General features: G+C 38.2%; 1 protein-coding gene across 2 annotated transcripts in view; it reads left to right on the top strand.

The window, feature by feature from the left end:
• The window catches only part of PPP1CB (protein phosphatase 1 catalytic subunit beta), a 51,168-nt gene extending 40,451 nt beyond the window's left edge, over positions 1-10,717 (top strand). For both annotated transcript variants that reach the window (XM_032172594.2, XM_058426641.1), the window contains exons 8-9: positions 2,371-2,505; positions 8,855-10,717. In XM_032172594.2, coding sequence (XP_032028485.1) covers positions 2,371-2,505; positions 8,855-8,959 — 240 coding nt within the window. In that variant the 3' untranslated portion in view covers positions 8,960-10,717. The remainder of the gene's footprint in view (positions 1-2,370; positions 2,506-8,854) is intronic.
• The last annotated feature ends 8,408 nt before the right edge of the window (positions 10,718-19,125 follow it).

Consider the following 19,125-nt stretch of genomic DNA (forward strand, 5'->3'; position numbering starts at 1 on the left):
TGCCTCCCAAGTAGCTGGGACTACAGGTGTACGCCACTAGCCTGGCTAGTTTTTGTATTTTTAGTAGAGACGGGGTTTCAGTATGTTGGCCAGGCTGGTCTCGAACCCCTGACCTTGTGATCCGCCCACCTTGGCCTCCCAAAGTGCTAGGATTATAGACGTGAGCCACCACGCCCGGCCGAACAAATAGTTTTTTAAGTCAGTAAATCTGTGTTTATGATTTTGATAAATATGCCTTCTATTAGATAACAAGGCAGAATTACTAAGGTTCCTAACTAAAATGACCCCTGATAATCAATTTTTTTCAGCCATAGATCTTCATTCACTGGTCTTTTCAAAAATAAATGATGATTTTTAAAAATCAGGTTTCTGAACTACACTAGTTTGCATGGTCCTTTGTTTTCCAGAAACTGCCAAAATCCTCCTATTGTGCTTATTTTCAAATATTGTCTCTAAAATTCTAGAAATATTCCCTTTAAAAAAGAAAATTTGAAAGAATGAACAAATAAGCAAAGTAAAAAACCAAGAACTAAAAACATGGAGTCTATGACCAGCCTGGGCAACACAGTGGAACACGAAACCCTGTCTCTACAAAAAATTGGCTGGGCACCGTGGCTCACGCCTGAAATCCCAGCATTTTGGGAGACTGAGGCGGTTGGATCACCTGAGGTCAGGAGTTCGAGGCCAGCCTGAAAAACATGGAGAAACCCCGTCTCTACTAAAAATATAAAATTAGCCGGGCATGGTGGCACATGCCTGTAATCCCAGCTACTTAGGAGGCTGAGGCAGGAGAATCACTTGAACCTGGGAGGTAGAGGTTGCCCTGAGCCGAGATCGCGCCGTTGCACTCCAGCTTGGGCAACAAGAGCAAAACTCCGTCTCAAAAAAAAAGAAAAGAAATATAAAAAAATTAGCCAGGCATGGTGGCACACGCCTGTGGTCTCAGCTACTCAGGAGGCTGAGGTGGGAAGATCTCTTGAGCCCCAGGAAGTCATGACTGCAGTAAGCCAAGATTGTACCACAACACTCCAGCCTAGGCAGCAGAGCGAGACCCTGTCTCCACACAAACACATACACACAGAAACAATTAAAAACATGAGTGCCATTTGCTATGTGGAGCAGGGGTCACAGGGATTAGATAAGGTGGCTATGGTCTTAGGAGAAAAGGTTCATCTCAATTGTACCATAAGGTAATTTCAACAGAAGTATGTTCCTAGTACTGAGGTAGGAGTTATTTTAATAAGTAAATGCCTTTGTAATTGCTTTTTTATATTAGCAAGTGGTGTGGATAATTTTGCTAATTAAAAGATATCTAAAATAAATTTAAAAGTAATCTTGCCCACCGTAAATAAATATAAAATATTTACATATTATTGCATACCTTAAATTTGTAGACTGAGAGAAAAATTGTTTAAATTACTCAGAAATTGACAACTGGTTCTAGAAATGTTGACTCATCAAGGCCAGGCACGGTGGCTCACTCCTGTAATCCCAGCACTTTGGGAGGCCGAGGCGGGCAGATCACCTGAGGTCAGGAGTTTGAGACCAGCCTGGCCAACATGACGAAACCTCATCTCCCCTAAAAATACAAAAATTCATCGGGCTTGGTGGTGGGTGTGTGTAATCCCAGCTATTTGGGAGGCTGAGGCAGGAGAATGGCTTGATCTGGGAGGCAGAGGTTGCAGTGAGCCAAGATCATGCCACCGCACTCCAGCCTGGGTTGACAGAGCAAGATTCCATCTCAAAAAATAAAAATAAAAATACAGTCTGTTGGCAGTTAATTTAAGGAGCATGATCTGTGTAAATTAAACTCAACTTAGTAATGTTTTCAGTGTGTAGCCATATAATAATAATAGATATTTTAAAAGCAAAGCAAGAAGTAAGCTCTTTGCAAAGTCGTTCATTGTCTGGTTGTTGCTCATTTAATTAAGGATTCTGTAGTTGGATTATAATGCCCTCATCAAAGTAATAATCGATGTTCCTCTGAAAAACATGTAGATTAATTAAAATAAAATTAAATTTAAAACTTAAAAACAAAAAAAGTACTTAGTGTCCCAGCTCCCTGTAGTCATGATGCCTGTTAGTATATTTTGCTTCATGGGGAGCCTTGCAAATGGCATGATTTTTAAGCTTTCAGGAGTGATGAATTTATTATTCCAATTAAGCTAAATTGTTGCCATTATAGAAAAGGCACACCAATTTTAATGTTCTAAGCAAAGTTTAAGAATAAAAATCACAACTTCCAAAACAAAACAGGGTGGTTTGGGGGTGAGGTGGGGCACAGTCTTTGCCACCTTAATTTTAATTAGTATAGATGGTTCAGAATTACCTACCAATAAATGTTTTTTCTTCTGACATTTCCTTTGACAGGTGGTGGAAGATGGGTATGAATTTTTTGCTAAACGACAGTTGGTAACCTTATTTTCAGCCCCAAATTACTGTGGCGAGTTTGATAATGCTGGTGGAATGATGAGTGTGGATGAAACTTTGATGTGTTCATTTCAGGTATGATGTAAACATAAATATATAAGAACTAGAAATTAATAAAAAGTATTATCAGAATTCGTTTTAGATTTGTGAACTTTCCTTGAGCAAGTGTTGTAAGTCTATATAATTCAGAAGTGATTACCACTCAAACTCATTAGATATTTCTATTTTCAGTCACAAAGTTTCCAGCATTTGTGGTATATATCAAATATGACTGTTTTAGGGAACCTAAGTTACGTCAGTCATTCTTGATTCAGATGTTCAAATTGTTAAAATTCCTCTATGACCTTTTGAATGGTGGCTTACTAAACAAATCTGAATGTAATGAATAGTTTAGGCTTTTGTTTTCTTTTGCAAAGTAAATGGGTGGAACAGACACTGGGAAAAGAATTACAAACTCGGATGAAAATAAAGTAAAATAGTTCCCTGGCTGGGCACGGTGGCTCACTCCTGTAATCCCAGCACTTTGGGAGGCCAAGGTGAGCGGATCATGAGGTCAAGAGATCGAGGCTGTCCTGGCTAACACTGCGAAACCCCATCTCTACTAAAAATACAAAAAAATTAGCCGGGCATGGTGGCACACACCTGTAGTCCCAGCTACTTGGGAGGCTGAGGCAGGAGAATGGCATGAACCTGGGAGGCAGAGGTTGCAGTGAGCCGAGATTGCGCTACTGCACTCTAGCCTGGGCGACAAAGCGAGACTTGGCGACAAAGCGAGACTTGGCAACAAAGCGAGACTTGGCCTCAAAAAAAAAAAAAAAAAAAAAATAGTTTCCTTAGGAAAAAAACTTTCAAAATAATATTAAACTACCCATTTATGTCATGGGAACATTTATTTATTTTTTTTCTTCTTTTGAGGAAGCACATTGTATACTATGTACAGGGGGTTTGCCCACTTTTATTATAATATTTTTATTACTACAATTTATATATGTACTAGGTTCAGGGGGTACATGTGCAGGTTTGTTCCATGTGTAAATTACATATTGCTGAGGTTTGGTGTATGAATGATCTTATCTCCCAGATAGTGAGCATAAGAGTTTCATTTCGCATCCCCCCCTCACCCTTTCCACTCTAGTAGTCCCCAGTGTCTATTGTTGCCATCTTTATGTCCATGTTTACCCAGTGTTTAGCTCCTGCTTATGAGTGAAAACGTGGTATTTCATTTTCTCTTCCTGCATTAATTGGCTTAGGATAAAGGCCTCCAGCTGCATCCATGTTGTTGCAAAGGACCTGATTTCCTTCCTTAATTTTATGGTTGCATAGTACTCCATGGTGTATATGTACCACATTTTCTTTATCCAGTTCACTGTTGATGGACATCTAGGTTGATTACATGTTTTTGCTGTTGTGTATAGTGCTGTGATTAACATACAAATGCCTGTCTTTTTTTGTACATACCCAAAGTAGTGGGATTGCTGGGTCGAATGGTGGTTGTTTTAAGTTCTTTGAGAAATCTACACACTGCTTTCCACAGTGGCTGAACTAATTTACACTCCCACCAGCAATGTTTGAACATTCCTTTTTCTCCACAACCTTGCTGACATCTATTATCTTTTAACTTTTTATTAATGGCCATTCTGACTGGTGTGAGACAGTATCTTGTGGTTTGATTTACATTAATAATTAGTGATGATGAGCATTTTTTCATATATTTGTTGGCTGCATGTTTGTCTTTTGAGAAGTGTCTGTTCATGTCCTTTGCCCATTTTTAATGGGGTTGTTTTTTGCTTGTTGAATTAAGTGCCTTATAGATTCTGGATGTTAGACCTTTGTTGGATGCATAGTTTGTATTTTCTCTCATTCTATAGGTTGTCTGTTTATTCTGTTGATAGTTTATTTTGCTGTGCAGAAGCTCTTTAGTTTATTTTGGTCCCGCTTGTCAATCATTGCTTTGGTTGCAGTTGCTTTTGGGGACTTGGTCATAAATTATTTCCCAAGGCCAGTGTCCAGAATGGTATTTCCTAGGTTTTCTTCTAGGGTTTTTATAGTGTGAGGTCTTATATTTAAATCTTTAATCCATCTTGAGTTAATTTTTGTATATGGTAAAAGGGGTCCAGTTTCAGCCTTCTGCATATGGCTAGCCAGTTATCCTAGCACCATTTATCAAATAGGCAGTCTCTTCTCCATTGCTTGTTATTGTTGACTTTGTTCAAGATCAGATGGTTGCAGGAGTACAGCTTTATTTCTGGCTCCTCCATCCTGTTCCATTGGTTTATATGTCTGTTTTGGTACCAGAACCATGCTGTTTTGGTTACTGTAGCCTCATAGTGTACCTTGAAGTTGGGTAGTGCGATGCTTCTGGCTTTGTTCTTTTTGCTTAGGATGCTTTGGCTATTCAGGCTCTTTTTCAATTTCATACGAATTTTAGAAAAGTTTTTTTCTAATGCTGTGAAAAATGACATTGGTAGTTTGATAGGAAGAGCATTGAATCTGTAAACTACTTTGGGCAGGATGGACATTTTAACAATATTGATTCTTCTATCCATGAGCATGGAATGTTTTTCCATTTGTTTGCATCATCTCTGATTTCTTTCAGCAGTGCTTTACAGTTGTAGAGATCTTTCACCTCCTTGGTTAGCTGTATTCCTTGGTATTCTTTTTGTGGCTATTGTAAATGCAGTTCTTGATTTGGCTCTCAGCTTGGATGTTTTTGGTGTGTAGAAATGCTACTGGTTTTTATACATTGATTTTGTATCCTGAAACTTTATCAAAGTTGTTTATCAGTTCCAGGCACGTTTTGGCAGAGTCTGTGGGGTTTTCTATGTATAGAATCATTATTGTCAGTAAAGATAGTTTATCTTCCTCTCTTCTTATTTGGATGCCTTTTATTTCTTTATCTTGCCTGATTACTCTGGCAGGGACTTTCAGTACTCTGTTGAATAGGGGTGGTGAGAATGGTCATCCTAGTCTCTTATTCCAGTTTTCAAGGGTAATGCTTCCAGCATTTCCCTTTTCAGTACGATGTTGGCTGTGGGTTTGTCAGATGGCTCTTACTATTTTGAGGTATGTTCCTAATTTTTCAATGCCTAATTTGTTGAGGGTTTTTAACATGAAAGGATGTTGAATTGTATTGAAAGCCTTTCTGCAGCTATTGAGGTGATCATATGGTGTTTGTTTTTAATTTTGTTTATGAGGTGAATCGCATTTATTGATTTGCATATGTTGAAACCTTGCACCCCAGGAATAAACCCTTCTTGATTGTGGTGAGGTAACTTTTTGATGTGTTGCTGGATTCAGTTTTAGTATTTTGTTGACGATTTTGCATCTGTGGTCAGGGTTATTGGCCTGAGGTTTTCTTTTTTCATTGTGCCTCTGCTAGGTTTTGGTATTACAATGATGCTGGCTTTGTAGTCTGAGTTAGGGAGGAGGTCCTCTTCCTGGATTGTTTGGAATAGTTTCAGTAGGATTGGTACTAGCTCTTTGTACATCTGATATAATTCAGCTGTGAATCTTTCTGGGCCAGGGCTTTTTTTGGTTTATAGGTTTTTTTATTACTGATTCAATTTTGGAACTTGTTATTGTTCTGTTCAGGATTTTAATTTCCTCCTGGTTCAGTCTTGGGAGTTTGTGTGTGTTTCTGTGAATTTATTCATCTCTTGGGAGGTTTTGTGTGTTTCTATGAATTTATTCATTTCTTAGGAGGTCATGTGTGTTTCTATGAATTTATTCATTTCTTGGGAGTGCGTGCGTGTTTCTGTGAATTTATTCATTTATTCTAGGTTTTCTAGTTTGTGTGCACAGGTGTTTATAATCTCAAGATACTTTGTATGTCTGTGGGGTTGGTTGTAATGTCACCTTTCTCATTTCAGACTGTGCTTATTTGGATCTTTTCTTAATCTAGCTAGCAGTCTATCTTGTTTATTCTTTTGAAGAACCAACTTTTGGTTTCAACATTTACATTTTAAAAGAGGCCAGTTTTAGCTTCAGTGTGCTCCTACAAATCATTCTTGTTCACTGAGTAAAACAGCTTCAGTACTTTGCTTTTGCAAAGGCTATCCTCAGAAGAAATGCAAATCAAAACCACAGTGAGATACCATCTCACACCAGTTAGAATGGCCATCATTAAAAAATCAGGAAACAACAGGTGCTGGAGAGGATGTGGAGAAATAGGAACACTTTTACACTGTTGGTGGGACTGTAAACGAGTTCCACCATTGTAGAAGTCAGTGTGGCGATTCCTCAGGGATCTAGAACTAGAAATACCATTTGACCCAGCCATCCCATTACTGGGTATATACCCAAAGGACTATAAATCATGCTGCTATAAAGACACATGCACATGTATGTTTATTGTGGCACTATTCACAATAGCAAAGAGTTGGAACCAACCCAAATGTCCAACAACGATAGACTGGATTAAGAAAATGTGGCACATATACACCATGGAATACTATGCAGCCATAAAAAAGGATGAGTTCATGTCCTTTGTAGGGACATGGATGAAACTGGAAAACATCATTCTCAGTAAACTATTGCAAGGACAAAAAACCAAACACCGCATGTTCTCACTCATAGGTGGGAATTGAACAATGAGAACTCATGGACACAGGAAGGGGAACATCACACTCCGAGGACTGTTGTGGGGTTGGGGGAGGGGGGAGGGACAGCATTAGGAGATATACCTAATGCTAAATGACGAGTTAATGGGTGCAGGAGATCAACATGGCACATGGATACATATGTAACAAACCTGCACATTGTGCACATGTACCCTAAAACCTAAAGTATAATAAAAAAAAAAAAAAGGCTATCCTATCTCTTTGATGTACACATACTATATTTCTCTTAAAATGCATTGGGGCTTTCCCATTCCTCTTTCTCTTTATCATAATACACTGTTTCCATCAATTAGTACAATTGAATGGTAAATGGTTGATTGCTCATTTACAGATTAAATATAGTAACCATACCTTATCCTTCCAGCAGTTGTCATAGTGGTGTTGGATTAATATATTCTCTTCACTGAGGCACTATTATATTCTAAATAGTTTTTAAAAAATACTTTGTAAGTCTATACTGTTTTATTTTTGGAAAATCATGACTTTTTTATGTATAATGTAGGTTAAAGCTCTATTTATATCCACCAGAATGAGTATAGTAAAAAAGCCAGACTGTATCAAGTTTTGGTAAGGATTTGGAGGCATTAGAATCTTCATACATTAATGGTGGGAATAGAGTTCTCATATGATGCAGCAGTTTTACCTCTAGGTATATACCCAAGATATATGAAAACATGTTCACACAAAAACTGTTAAATAAATGTGCATTATTCCTTATAGCCGAAAAATTCACACAATTCAGATGTCCATCAGCTACTGAATAGATAAACTGTGGTACATCCATACAATTAACTGTACAATGTACAACTCAGCAATAAAAAGAAATAAAGGACTGATACTTCAAAACTGGTTTTGAAAACCTGAGTGAAAGAAGCTAGTCACAAAAGACCACATATTATATGATGCCAGTTATATGAAATGTTCAGAATAGGCAATTCTATAGAGACAGATAGTAGATTAGTAGTTGGTTAGAGTTAGAGGCTGTGGAGAGCAGGAATGGGGAGTGACTGCCGATGGGAACAAGCTTTCTTTTTGGGGTGACAGAAATGTTCTAAAATTAGATTTGTATCAATAAAGCTATTTTTTAAGTAAAAAGATCTATTTATACGTAAATAAATAAGGTCTAAGGGTTTGTGACTTGTAGATTAGTTACCCCCCTAAGTTACTATATCAGAATTATGATGACAACATAGATCTTCTGACTCTTAAACCAGTGTTCTTTTCCTCACAACAGAGATACACTAAGTTTAAAAAGTTTTTTACTGGCCGGGCGCGGTGGCTCACGCTTGTAATCCCAGCACTTTGGGAGGCCGAGGCAGGCGGATCACGAGGTCAGGAGATCGAGAACACGGTGAAACCCCGTCTCTACTAAAAATACAAAAAAATTAGCCAGGCATGGTGGCGGGCGCCTGTGGTCCCAGCTACTTGGAGAGGCTGAGGCAGGAGAATGGCGTGAACCCGGGAGGCGGAGCTTGCAGTGAGCCGAGATCGTGCCGCTGCACTCCAGCCTGGGCAACAGAGTGAGACTCCGTCTCAAAAAAAAAAAAAAAAAAAAAAAAGTTTTTTACTTAAATCTAAGGATTGGATAGTTGATAGAGTTAGTGTACTTCTGTTATTAAAATATGAGTGGAATGACAAAGTTCAGACATTTGCACACTTTAAGAAATGTTTATGGAACTTTGCTATTCTACATTTTTATTGCACTTTTGGAGTTTATGCCATTTATTGAAAATCACAATTGTAACAATTTTCTTAACTTATTGTACATGAAAGAATAACATTATTTGTTAATAATTTACTTTAAGATATTGAAACCATCTGAAAAGAAAGCTAAGTACCAGTATGGTGGACTGAATTCTGGACGTCCTGTCACTCCACCTCGAACAGCTAATCCACCGAAGAAAAGGTGAAGAAAGGAATTCTGTAAAGAAACCAGATTTGTTAAGGACATACTTCATAATATATAAGTGTGCACTGTAAAACCATCCAGCCATTTGACACCCTTTATGATGTCACACCTTTAACTTAAGGAGACGGGTAAAGGATCTTAAATTTTTTTCTAATAGAAAGATGTGCTACACTGTATTGTAATAAGTATACTCTGTTGTAGTCAACAAAGTTAAATCCAAATTCAAAATTATCCATTAAAGTTACATCTTCATGTATCACAATTTTTAAAGTTGAAAAGCATCCCAGTTAAACTAGATGTGATAGTTAAACCAGATGAAAGCATGATGATCCATCTGTGTAATGTGGTTTTAGTGTTGCTTGGTTGTTTAATTATTTTGAGCTTGTTTTGTTTTTGTTTGTTTGTTTTCGCTAGAATAATGGCAAATACTTCTAATTTTTTTCCCTAAACATGTTTAAAAGTGAAATATGGGAAGAGCTTTACAGACATTCACCAACTATTATTTTCCCTTGCTTATCTACTTAGATATCTGTTTAATCTTACTAAGAAAACTTATGACTCATTACATTAAAAAGGAATTTTAGAGATTGATTGTTTTAAAAAAAATACGCACATTGTCCAATCCAGTGATTTTAATCATACAGTTTGACTGGGTAAACTTTACAGCTGATAGTGAATATTTTGCTTTATACAGGAATTGACACTGATTTGGATTTGTGCACTCTAATTTTTAACTTATTGATGCTCTATTGTGCAGTAGCATTTCATTTAACTTTAAGATAAGGCTCATATAGTATTACCCAACTAGTTGGTAATGTGATTATGTGGTACCTTGGCTTTAGGTTTTCATTCGCACGGAACACCTTTTGGCATGCTTAACTTCCTGGTAACACCTTCACCTGCATTGGTTTTCTTTTTCTTTTTTCTTTTTCCTTTTTTTTTTTTTTTTTTTTTTTTTGTCGTTGTCGTTGTTGTTTGTTTTTAGATCCACAGTACATGAGAATCCTTTTTTGACAAGCCTTGGAAATCTGACACTATCTCTTTTTCCTCCCTCTATACGAAGGATGTATTTAAATGAATGCTGGTCAGTGGGACATTTTGTCAACTTATGGGTATTGGGTGCTTAACTGTCTAATATTGCCATGTGAATGTTGTATACGATTGTAAGGCTTATGTCACTAAAGATTTTTATTCTGATTTTTTCATAATCAAAGGTCATATGATATTGTATAGACATGCTTTGTAGTGAACTATAGTAGCAATAATTTCTGTACCTGATCAAGAGTTTATTGCAGCCTTTCTTTTCCTATTCTTTCTTTTTTTTAAGGGTTAGTATTAACAAACGGCAATGAGTAGAAAAGTTAACATGAAGATTTTAGAAGGAGAGAACTTACAGGACACAGATTTGTGATTCTTTGGCTGTGACACTATTGGATGTGATTCTAAAAGCTTTTATTGAGCATTGTCAAATTTGTAAGCTTCATAGGGATGGACATCATATCTATAATGCCCTTCTATATGTGCTACCATAGATGTGACATTTTTGACCTTAATATCGTCTTTGAAAATGTTAAATTGAGAAACCTGTTAACTTACATTTTATGAATTGGCACATTGTATTACTTACTGCAAGAGATATTTCATTTTCAGCACAGTGCAAAAGTTCTTTAAAATGCATATGTCTTTTTTTCTAATTCCGTTTTGTTTTAAAGCACATTTTAAATGTAGTTTTCTCATTTAGTAAAAGTTGTCTAATTGATATGAAGCCTGACTGATTTTTTTTTCCTTACAGTGAGACATTTAAGCACACATTTTATTCACATAGATACTATGTCCTTGACATATTGAAATGATTCTTTTCTGAAAGTATTCATGATCTGCATATGATGTATTAGGTTAGGTCACAAAGCTTTTATCTGAGGTGATTTAAATAACTTCCTGATTGGAGTGTGTAAGCTGAGCGATTTCTAATAAAATTTTAGTTGTACTCTTTTAGTAGTCATAGTGAAGCAGGTCTAGAAAATAAGCCTTTGGCAGGGAAAAAGGGCAATGTTGATTAATCTCAGTATTAAACCACATTAATCTGTATTCCATCGTCTGGCTTTTGTAAATTCATCCAGGTCAAGACTAAGTATGTTGGTTAATAGGAATCCTTTTTTTTTTTAAGACTAAATGTGAAAAAATAATCACTACTTAAGCTAATTAATATTGGTCATTAAATTTAAAGGATGGAAATTTATCATGTTTAAAAATTATTAAGCACTCTTAAAACCACTTAAACAGCCTCCAGTCATAAAAATGTGTTCTTTACAAATATTTGCTTGGCAACACTACTTGAAATAAATAAAACTTTGTTTCTTAGGAGAAAATTATTCTGTAATTCCAGTGTCACTAATTTATATTGTTCTTTCCTCTGATTTTTTTCAGGTTAGTGATTTTTTTGTATACAGTTTAATCCAAATGTTATGACATTCAGAAATCATGAAACACAGTAGCTATCTGTTATAATGTGGTGTATCACATGGATTATAAAGCAAAGTTATGGTCGATTTCTATTCTTGAAAGAATCAACTACAGTGAGTCCTTTGCATTTGAAGCCTTAACATGCGTTGCTTTAATTTTGCCCAGGGACACATTTTAATAATCAGCAAGACTGGTTTGTGCAAAGCGTTGAGTCATCAGGTATTTAGAGCCTAGCCAGCTACCCAGTATCCATGCTGCCATATCCCTTCATTGTAAAAAGTACCTAAACATTCATGAAACTATTTTTTTTAGCTGAAAAATGCTGGCAAGAAGAATTTTAAAGCTTAAAATAGGTGGTAAATTTGAAGTATGAGTGTGTTCAGGAGAAGCATACGCTTTTCAAAAAAATTTTTATTCAAGGCAAAGCAAGGAACATCTTGAGATATGTCTCTTAAGAATATAAAGATGTATTATTTTAAGCCAAGGAGCTGAAATATATCTCAGTTTATAAATTCAGGTGTATTCTTTTTGTCTCCATGGCAACCATAACTTTTGAACCAAAAAAAAATTTTTTTACATCTTTATGCTGAAAATGTGTTTAGAGTAGGAATGTGGTCAGGCTGAATTTGCTGTTGCTCCCTAACCAAATCCACCTCTTGTTTTCCTTGTGAGTCCATGGCTAAATCAAAGCTGCCCCTGAGAAGAGACTTAATCCAAGCCTGATTGTACTAGTGGCATCACTTAGAAGTAGGCTGTCCCTCTTTCTAGTAGATCTCAATGTTTTATAATTCCTTAAAACAGCTGAAAATTGGGACAACATACTTTACGCAATGAACAGTAGTTAAATAGGAAATAAACTAGTTCCATATAAGTATACACCTAGAGTTTTGATTACCTTTATAATGTTTCTTAAACAAAAGTGAAACTTAGATACAATTGTGATTGGATACTTAGATACTAAGTGAAACTTAGTGTAACAATTTTGATCTGTTAAATTGGATTTTACATGTACATTTGAATGCCAGAATTTCTAAATAAATCCCCTGGTTAGGAAATTTTAAAAGTCAAAGCTTGTTTTCTTCAACCACTACCTTCTACATTGGTTGACTTAGACCATAAGCTTTTTAAGTTTCTCATTGTAATTTACCTTCTCATGCAGATTGCTGATGTTTTATTAAACCTTATTTTTACAAAAATGACCATAAATCTTTGCTTCTTTCCTCTTAGGGATCTTTGCTAGCTTATGTGGTTATGAACTCTTACTTACAACACCACATTGTTTGGGGTATACAGGGGGGAAGATAGCAAGTGAACAGGGGGTGCGGGTGGGGAGGGTGTGTGTGTGTGTGTGTGTGTGTGTGTGTGTGTGTGTAAGAGAGAACAAACTAACTGCTTGAGGCTAATAGGTTCAGCATTCCTATCAGATATTATATGCAAAAAGGTTGGGAACCCAAGGTCTGTTCCTGGACGCTTTTCAGTGAAGCCTGGCATGGGATCGGCAAGTTAAAATATGTATTAATTTTTACAACTGCCTAATCAGAATGATTCAGCAGATTTACAGGCCAAATTTTTCCTACAAAAGCAGTGACATCACAGCTAAACATCTAGAACTTTCATAGATTATTGTACAAATTTATTAAAAGGCACAGTAATTTATGGTCTATCATGTAAACACTGATTCTCGACAAAGCCACAAAGGCAAGTAATACAGTGCAACAGAAAAAAGTAGTCCAGAGGAGGTTTTTTTTTTTTTTTTTTTTTTTTTGAGAGAGAGTCTTGCTCTTGTCACCCAGGCTGGAGTGCAGCGGCATGATCTTGGCTCACTGCAACCTCCATCTCCCAGGTTCAAGTGATTCTTCTGCCTCAGCCTCCTGAGTAGCTGGGATTACAGGTGCCCACCACCACACCCAGCTAATTTTTGTATTTTTAGTAGAGACGGGGTTTCGACATGTTGGCCAGGCTGGTCTCTAACTCCTGACATCATGATCTGCCTGCCTCGGCCTCCCAAAGTGCTGGGATTACAGGCGTGAGCCACCTCACCTGGCCAGGAGTGTTTTCTTAATGTAACAAGTTTAATCTGAAGTAAGTCTTAAATCTCCTAGTATATTTTTTGGAAAAAAAAAAGCCAAGGAAACAAAACCAGAGTGTTGAAATGCTACCTCCAATATATGTATAACTCAAACTGATAACTGGCATAGTTTCTGACAGTGCTGCTGCTTATCAGCAGGTTATTGACAGACTGACACCTGTTCCATTTTTGAATAAATATAAACTTTGTCTCTCTAGCTTAGTTTAATAAAAATCCCTGAGAAGGAGGATGTGCAGGGTGGAGTTGCTGGAGAAAACTTATGTCTCGTAGAACTCATAACTACTCAATTTACCAACTTAAAAATTAAGCTACATATTAGGAAATGTAGCTTATCACATGTAATAAGGAATTGAGATTATCAGGAAATCTTGTGTGAGGCTCAGGATCCAACATATAACTGGGCCCAGCACATACAACTGTTACCTGACTTCAATAAGAAATTTTAGAAACACAGGTCTCTGCCTCCCAGTGTAATTGCCTCAGATTTTGTAGCACATCTCTTAACTGGAGCTTGATAATTCCACTGAAATTAATTCTATTGGTCGTATTAAAGAACTAGGTTAAAAAGTCTTTATTGCTGTACTGTAAAGGCTGTTTTGAGTGGAAGACCCTAATCTTTTAGTGAATTCCCCAAACTTTGGGTATGCTCACTGACAACACAAGTTGTAGTCTTTTTTTTTTTTTTTTTGGGAGACAGGTTCTCACTGTCTCACTCAGGCTGGAGTGCAGTAGCCTGATCACAGCTCACTGAAGCCTCAGCCTCCCAGGCTCAAGTGATCCTGCCCCCTTGGCCTCCCAAAGTGCTGGGAGAATTATAGGCATGAGCCACCATGCCCAGCCCATTTTAATTTTAATATATCATCAGTTGTTTCTTATACAGATCCATTAGGATGTTGAATGCCCCTTTAAAACTTTATTGTATTTGTCGGCCAGGTGCGGTGGCTCACGCCTGTGATCACAGCATTTTGGGAGGCCAAGGCAGGCCGATCACGAGGTTAAGGGATCAAGACCATTCTGGCCAACATGGTGAAGCCCCATCTCTACTAAAAAAAAAAAATACAAAAATTAGTGGACGTGGTGGTGCGCACCTGTAGTCCCAGCTCCTCGGGAGGCTGAGGCAGGAGAATCACTTGAACCTGGGAGGTGGAGATTGCAGTGATTCAAGATGGTACCACTGCACTTCAGCCTGGGCAACAAGAGGGAAACTCTGTCTCAAAAAAAAAAAAAAACTTCATTACATTTGTCTTTAAAAGACATAAGGCCTAGATCAGTCTTGTATGTGACTAGAATTTAGCTCTTATGGGCAGGGTTTTTTGTTTTTTGTGGTTTTTTTTTTGAGACAGGGTCTTGCTGTGGTGCCCAGGCTGGAGCACAGTGGCACAATCTCAGCTCACTGCAACCTCTGGGGCTCAAGCCATCCTTCCACCTTAGCTTGCATAGCAGGTGGGACTACAGGCATGCGCCACCACACCTGTTAATTTTTGTACAGTGGGGGGTTTTACCATGTTGCTTGGGCTAGTCTCCAACTCCTGAGCTCAAGTGATCTGCCTACCTCAGCCTCGCAAAGCGTTGGGATTACAGGCATGAGCCATTGCGCCCATGCAGGTATTTTTTTTTTCTCTTTTGTTCACTGATTTGTATCTCCTCATCGTAGAGTGGCGCCTGCCACATAGGAGGCATGCAGATATTTGCTTAATGAATGGCAAGTGGGTGTCAAAAATCTCTACTTGTATTACTGTTTTGACACCTTGACCTGAAGAAGTTAACCACAAAGAATAAAGTTCCAGTTTTTCTTTATCCTCATGTAACTGCTTTTGTCTCATAACAAGAATGCTGAAGTCTCAAGGAGAAAATTGAGTCTGTACTGCCAAAATAAATGGTTTGTCAAAATTCCGGCCCCTACTTTGTGAAACATTGGTAAGTATAAGAAGTCGGCCAGGCACGGTGGCTCACACCTGTAATCCCAGCACTTTGGGAGGCCAAGGCAGGCAGATCACTTGAGATCAGGAGTTTGAGACCAGCCTGGCCAACATGGGGAAACCCTGTCTCTACTAAAAGTACTAAAATTAGCCAGGTGTGGTGGCACACACCTGTAATCCCAGCTACTCGGAGGCTGAGTTTCTTGAAGGAGCATTTTGCAGCTAGCACCTGAAAGGCATAGTGGAGAAGTTGCCTGTTAGAACAAACATCGCAAGATCCTTAGGATTACTTTCTTGCCTCCCGTTTCTGTAGTCTCTATTCTGTTTTCTTGATCTTAATGTCACCTTTGTAGTGAGCCACCTCACATATTTTAGGAAAGTTGTATAATTCGTGTAATATTTTGTCTTTCAGAATTCACCCAGTAAGTATGAGCACTTAAAACTAGGAATCAAACTTGGAGAGGCTGTTGCCTCATCTAGCACAAGTATTATGTCATAGGCAGTATGGAGAAAGATCAACTATCTTTTCTGTAAGGAACAAAAAAGTCTGATACAGTGGAGAAAACTATTCTAGACAGAAATTTAATACAGTTATCTTGTTAGAATGATTGTTCTATTTCTTTTGTTGTTGCTTTTGTTTTGTTTTCTGAGATGGGGTCTCACTCTGTCACCCAGGCTGGAGTGCAGTGGTGCCATCTTGGCTCACTGCAGCCTCCGCCTCCTGGGTCCAAGCAAGTCTCCCACCTCAGCCTCCTGAGTAGCTGGGATAACAGGAGCGCGCCACTGCGCCTGGCTAATTTTTGCATTTTTAGTAGAGACGGGGTTTCACCTGATCTCAGGTGATCCACCCACTTCGGCCTCCCAAAGTGTGCTGAGATTACAGGCATGAACCACCATGCCTGGCCAATTGTTTTATTTTTGATACTTCTCAGAGCTTTTAATCTCTTTAACTTAAAAGAACAGTCACCCAGGCTGAATACATGGTCTCACTGCAGAATTACACAAAAGAAATTTGGCCCAATTTGTCTCAAAGACCCTTACAACTCCATCAAGTAAGAGAGGGAAGGGATATTGCATGAACATAGCAACTATCCCTGCTTTCAAGTGGTTTAGCAGGTTGGGTAGAACCATTTACTAGAAAAGGGTGCTGAAAAGAAAATCCGGAGCTGTCTTCTGTGTTACACTTTAAAAGATCATCTAGTCGGCCAGGCACGGTGGCTCACGCCTGTAATCCCAGCACTTTGGGAGGCCAAGGCGAGCGGATCACAAGGTCAGGGGATGGAGACCATCCTGACTAACACAGTGAAACCCCGTTTCTACTAAAAATACAAAAAATTAGCCAGGTGTGGTGGCGGGCGCCTGTAGTCCCAGCTACTCGGAAGGCTGAGGCAGGAGAATGGCGTGAACCCGGGAGGTGGAGCTTGCAGTGAGCCGAGATCGCACCACTGCACTCCAGCCTGGGCGACAGAGCGAGACTCCGTCTGAAAAAAAAAAAGATCATCTAGTCACAGCCTGAAAATAAGTTGGCAAGATGTAAACTAATGGGAACTCTTAAAATTGGTAACACTGCTTGGAAAATGAATTTAGCATTTATAACCTTTTAAAGTTGAACATGTGCATGCCGTACAACCCTTCAATTTCACTTTAAAGCATTTATAGAAAAAGTGCACCATGGTGCATAAACAAGCAAAGTAGTCAGAATATTTGATTTTAAGTCATAGACATTCACCAATCAGACCACCAGTTAATCAACTTGAACCAGCTGTAAACAATATGGCCTTGCAGAGGCGTTGCTCATGGCATTCACAGTAGCAATAGGATCCAAATGCCCAAAAAAATGACCCAAATGCCCATTGACAGGAGCATTGGTATATTATGGTATATTTCTAGAACAGAAAGCAACAATGAAAATGATTCGCAGTGTTATGCATTAGCATGGCTAAATCTATGGGGAATACTGAGGTTGAATAGTTCACAAATAAAACTTGTGTTTTAGGATACACAAAGAAAAGAGAATCGGAAACAGTCGCCTCCTGGGGATCATAATGGGAGAAGGAGGAGCATACAGAATCTCAACAGTATTGTTGATATCCTGTCTCTTGGATGTTAGGTTCATGTGTTTTGGTAGGTGGTGGCTTCACAAGTTTTTATTATGTCTCAGCCTCCACATATGCTACATGTTTTGTACATTTTTAAAGTATGTATGCTATCCGATTTATATATAATTGTATACACAAACATTTTTATTTTAAAAAGCTGGTTAATAAGATTACATAAATGAGATTTTCAGAAAATGCTACAGGAATTCAAGCGTGGCACACAGCCTGCACCTACTAGGCACTCAAATGATGATGGGCTGATTAATTTAACCTGGGTCTCAAAGGATGGATACCAGACAGAAATTTTAAATGAGAGTGATGGAGAGAGCACACTACAGTATATGCAAGGTCAAAGAAGTGGGAAAGTTCAAAACAAGTATGAGTGTTTCTCTCATTCTTACTGGATAATAGGAGATACATTTAGGAAAGGAGAGTTAGGAAATTAGAATGGGGACAGCCTGGAGGCACTGCAGGACACAGTGCAGGAGATGATCAAGTTATGGACAATCAATGCTTTTTTAGTGGGGGAAAAGCCATGCTTAGAGACAAAGAAATAAATAGTTCAGTTAAATGTTCTGAGTTCTCATCCAATCCCAGATCAAATGAAAAGAGGCAAGAAGGAAGCTAACAACACCTACTGTGGACCAGTGCACTGCTAGTTTGCTCACTATCAAATTTGCCCCAAACGCTTTTACAGAGTAGGTGGTATCACCCTACTTTTATATTTAATGAGAGGTGCTGGGGTTAAATGATTTGACCACGTTCATACAGCTAGTAAAATGGTAGTACCTGAATTCAAGCCAAGTGTATATGATTCTAAAGTATATTCACTTTTCTCCACACACCAACATAGTTTAAAAAACAAAACAAACTCCGGAATGAGAACACTCAAGAAGGCTTAGTTGGTAGTAACCCTTTACTTGAAGTCAAAACTTAAGCAATAAGCTGCTTCCCTGATAGCTTAATGAACATTTATGTGTATTTGCTGCTGGCTTTTATATGCAATTTTTACATGTTTCCTTTGTGAAGATTTTGGGATCCTAAAGAACCTTCTCATAACTGTACTTTGTGCATTATACAGCCACATGCATTTCCCTCATGACACAACTCACTGTGCCTTGTATTTTAGTTGTGTCCATATCTGTCTAGCTTGGAAGCTCTGGAAAGGTAAGGCCATGTTGTCTTCATCATTGTGGTACTTGCCATGCCTCTTTGTGTTTTTCATGTAGTGGACATTCATTGTTCAGTAAATATTTTATACTCGAGGCTGGAAATTAATTATCACAGCACCGGTACCTTGCAAAAACAAGGGGAAGAGCAGGGAGAAGTCAGGAAGGATTCTTAGGGAAAAGCCAGAGGAATGAAGCTTGAAGCAGCCATTTTCCTCAAGATTTTTACAACCAGTTGATGCTTCTTGGCCCATTCTCCCATTTATAGGTCAGGGAGAAAGAGTCAAGGGCATGTGTAAGGAAAAATAAGTTCCCAGCTGGCCCCCTCCTCGTACTTGTAGGTGAATTTGTCATTGTGCTGTGTGTGGAAGCGCAAGAAGGAAGGAATTAACGCGTTCTTTAGAACTGCTGATTGAGGAGCTATTTGC

Source organism: Hylobates moloch, unplaced genomic scaffold (genome assembly GCF_009828535.3).
Source record: "Hylobates moloch isolate HMO894 unplaced genomic scaffold, HMol_V3 SCAFFOLD_13, whole genome shotgun sequence".
NCBI lineage: Eukaryota > Metazoa > Chordata > Mammalia > Primates > Hylobatidae > Hylobates > Hylobates moloch.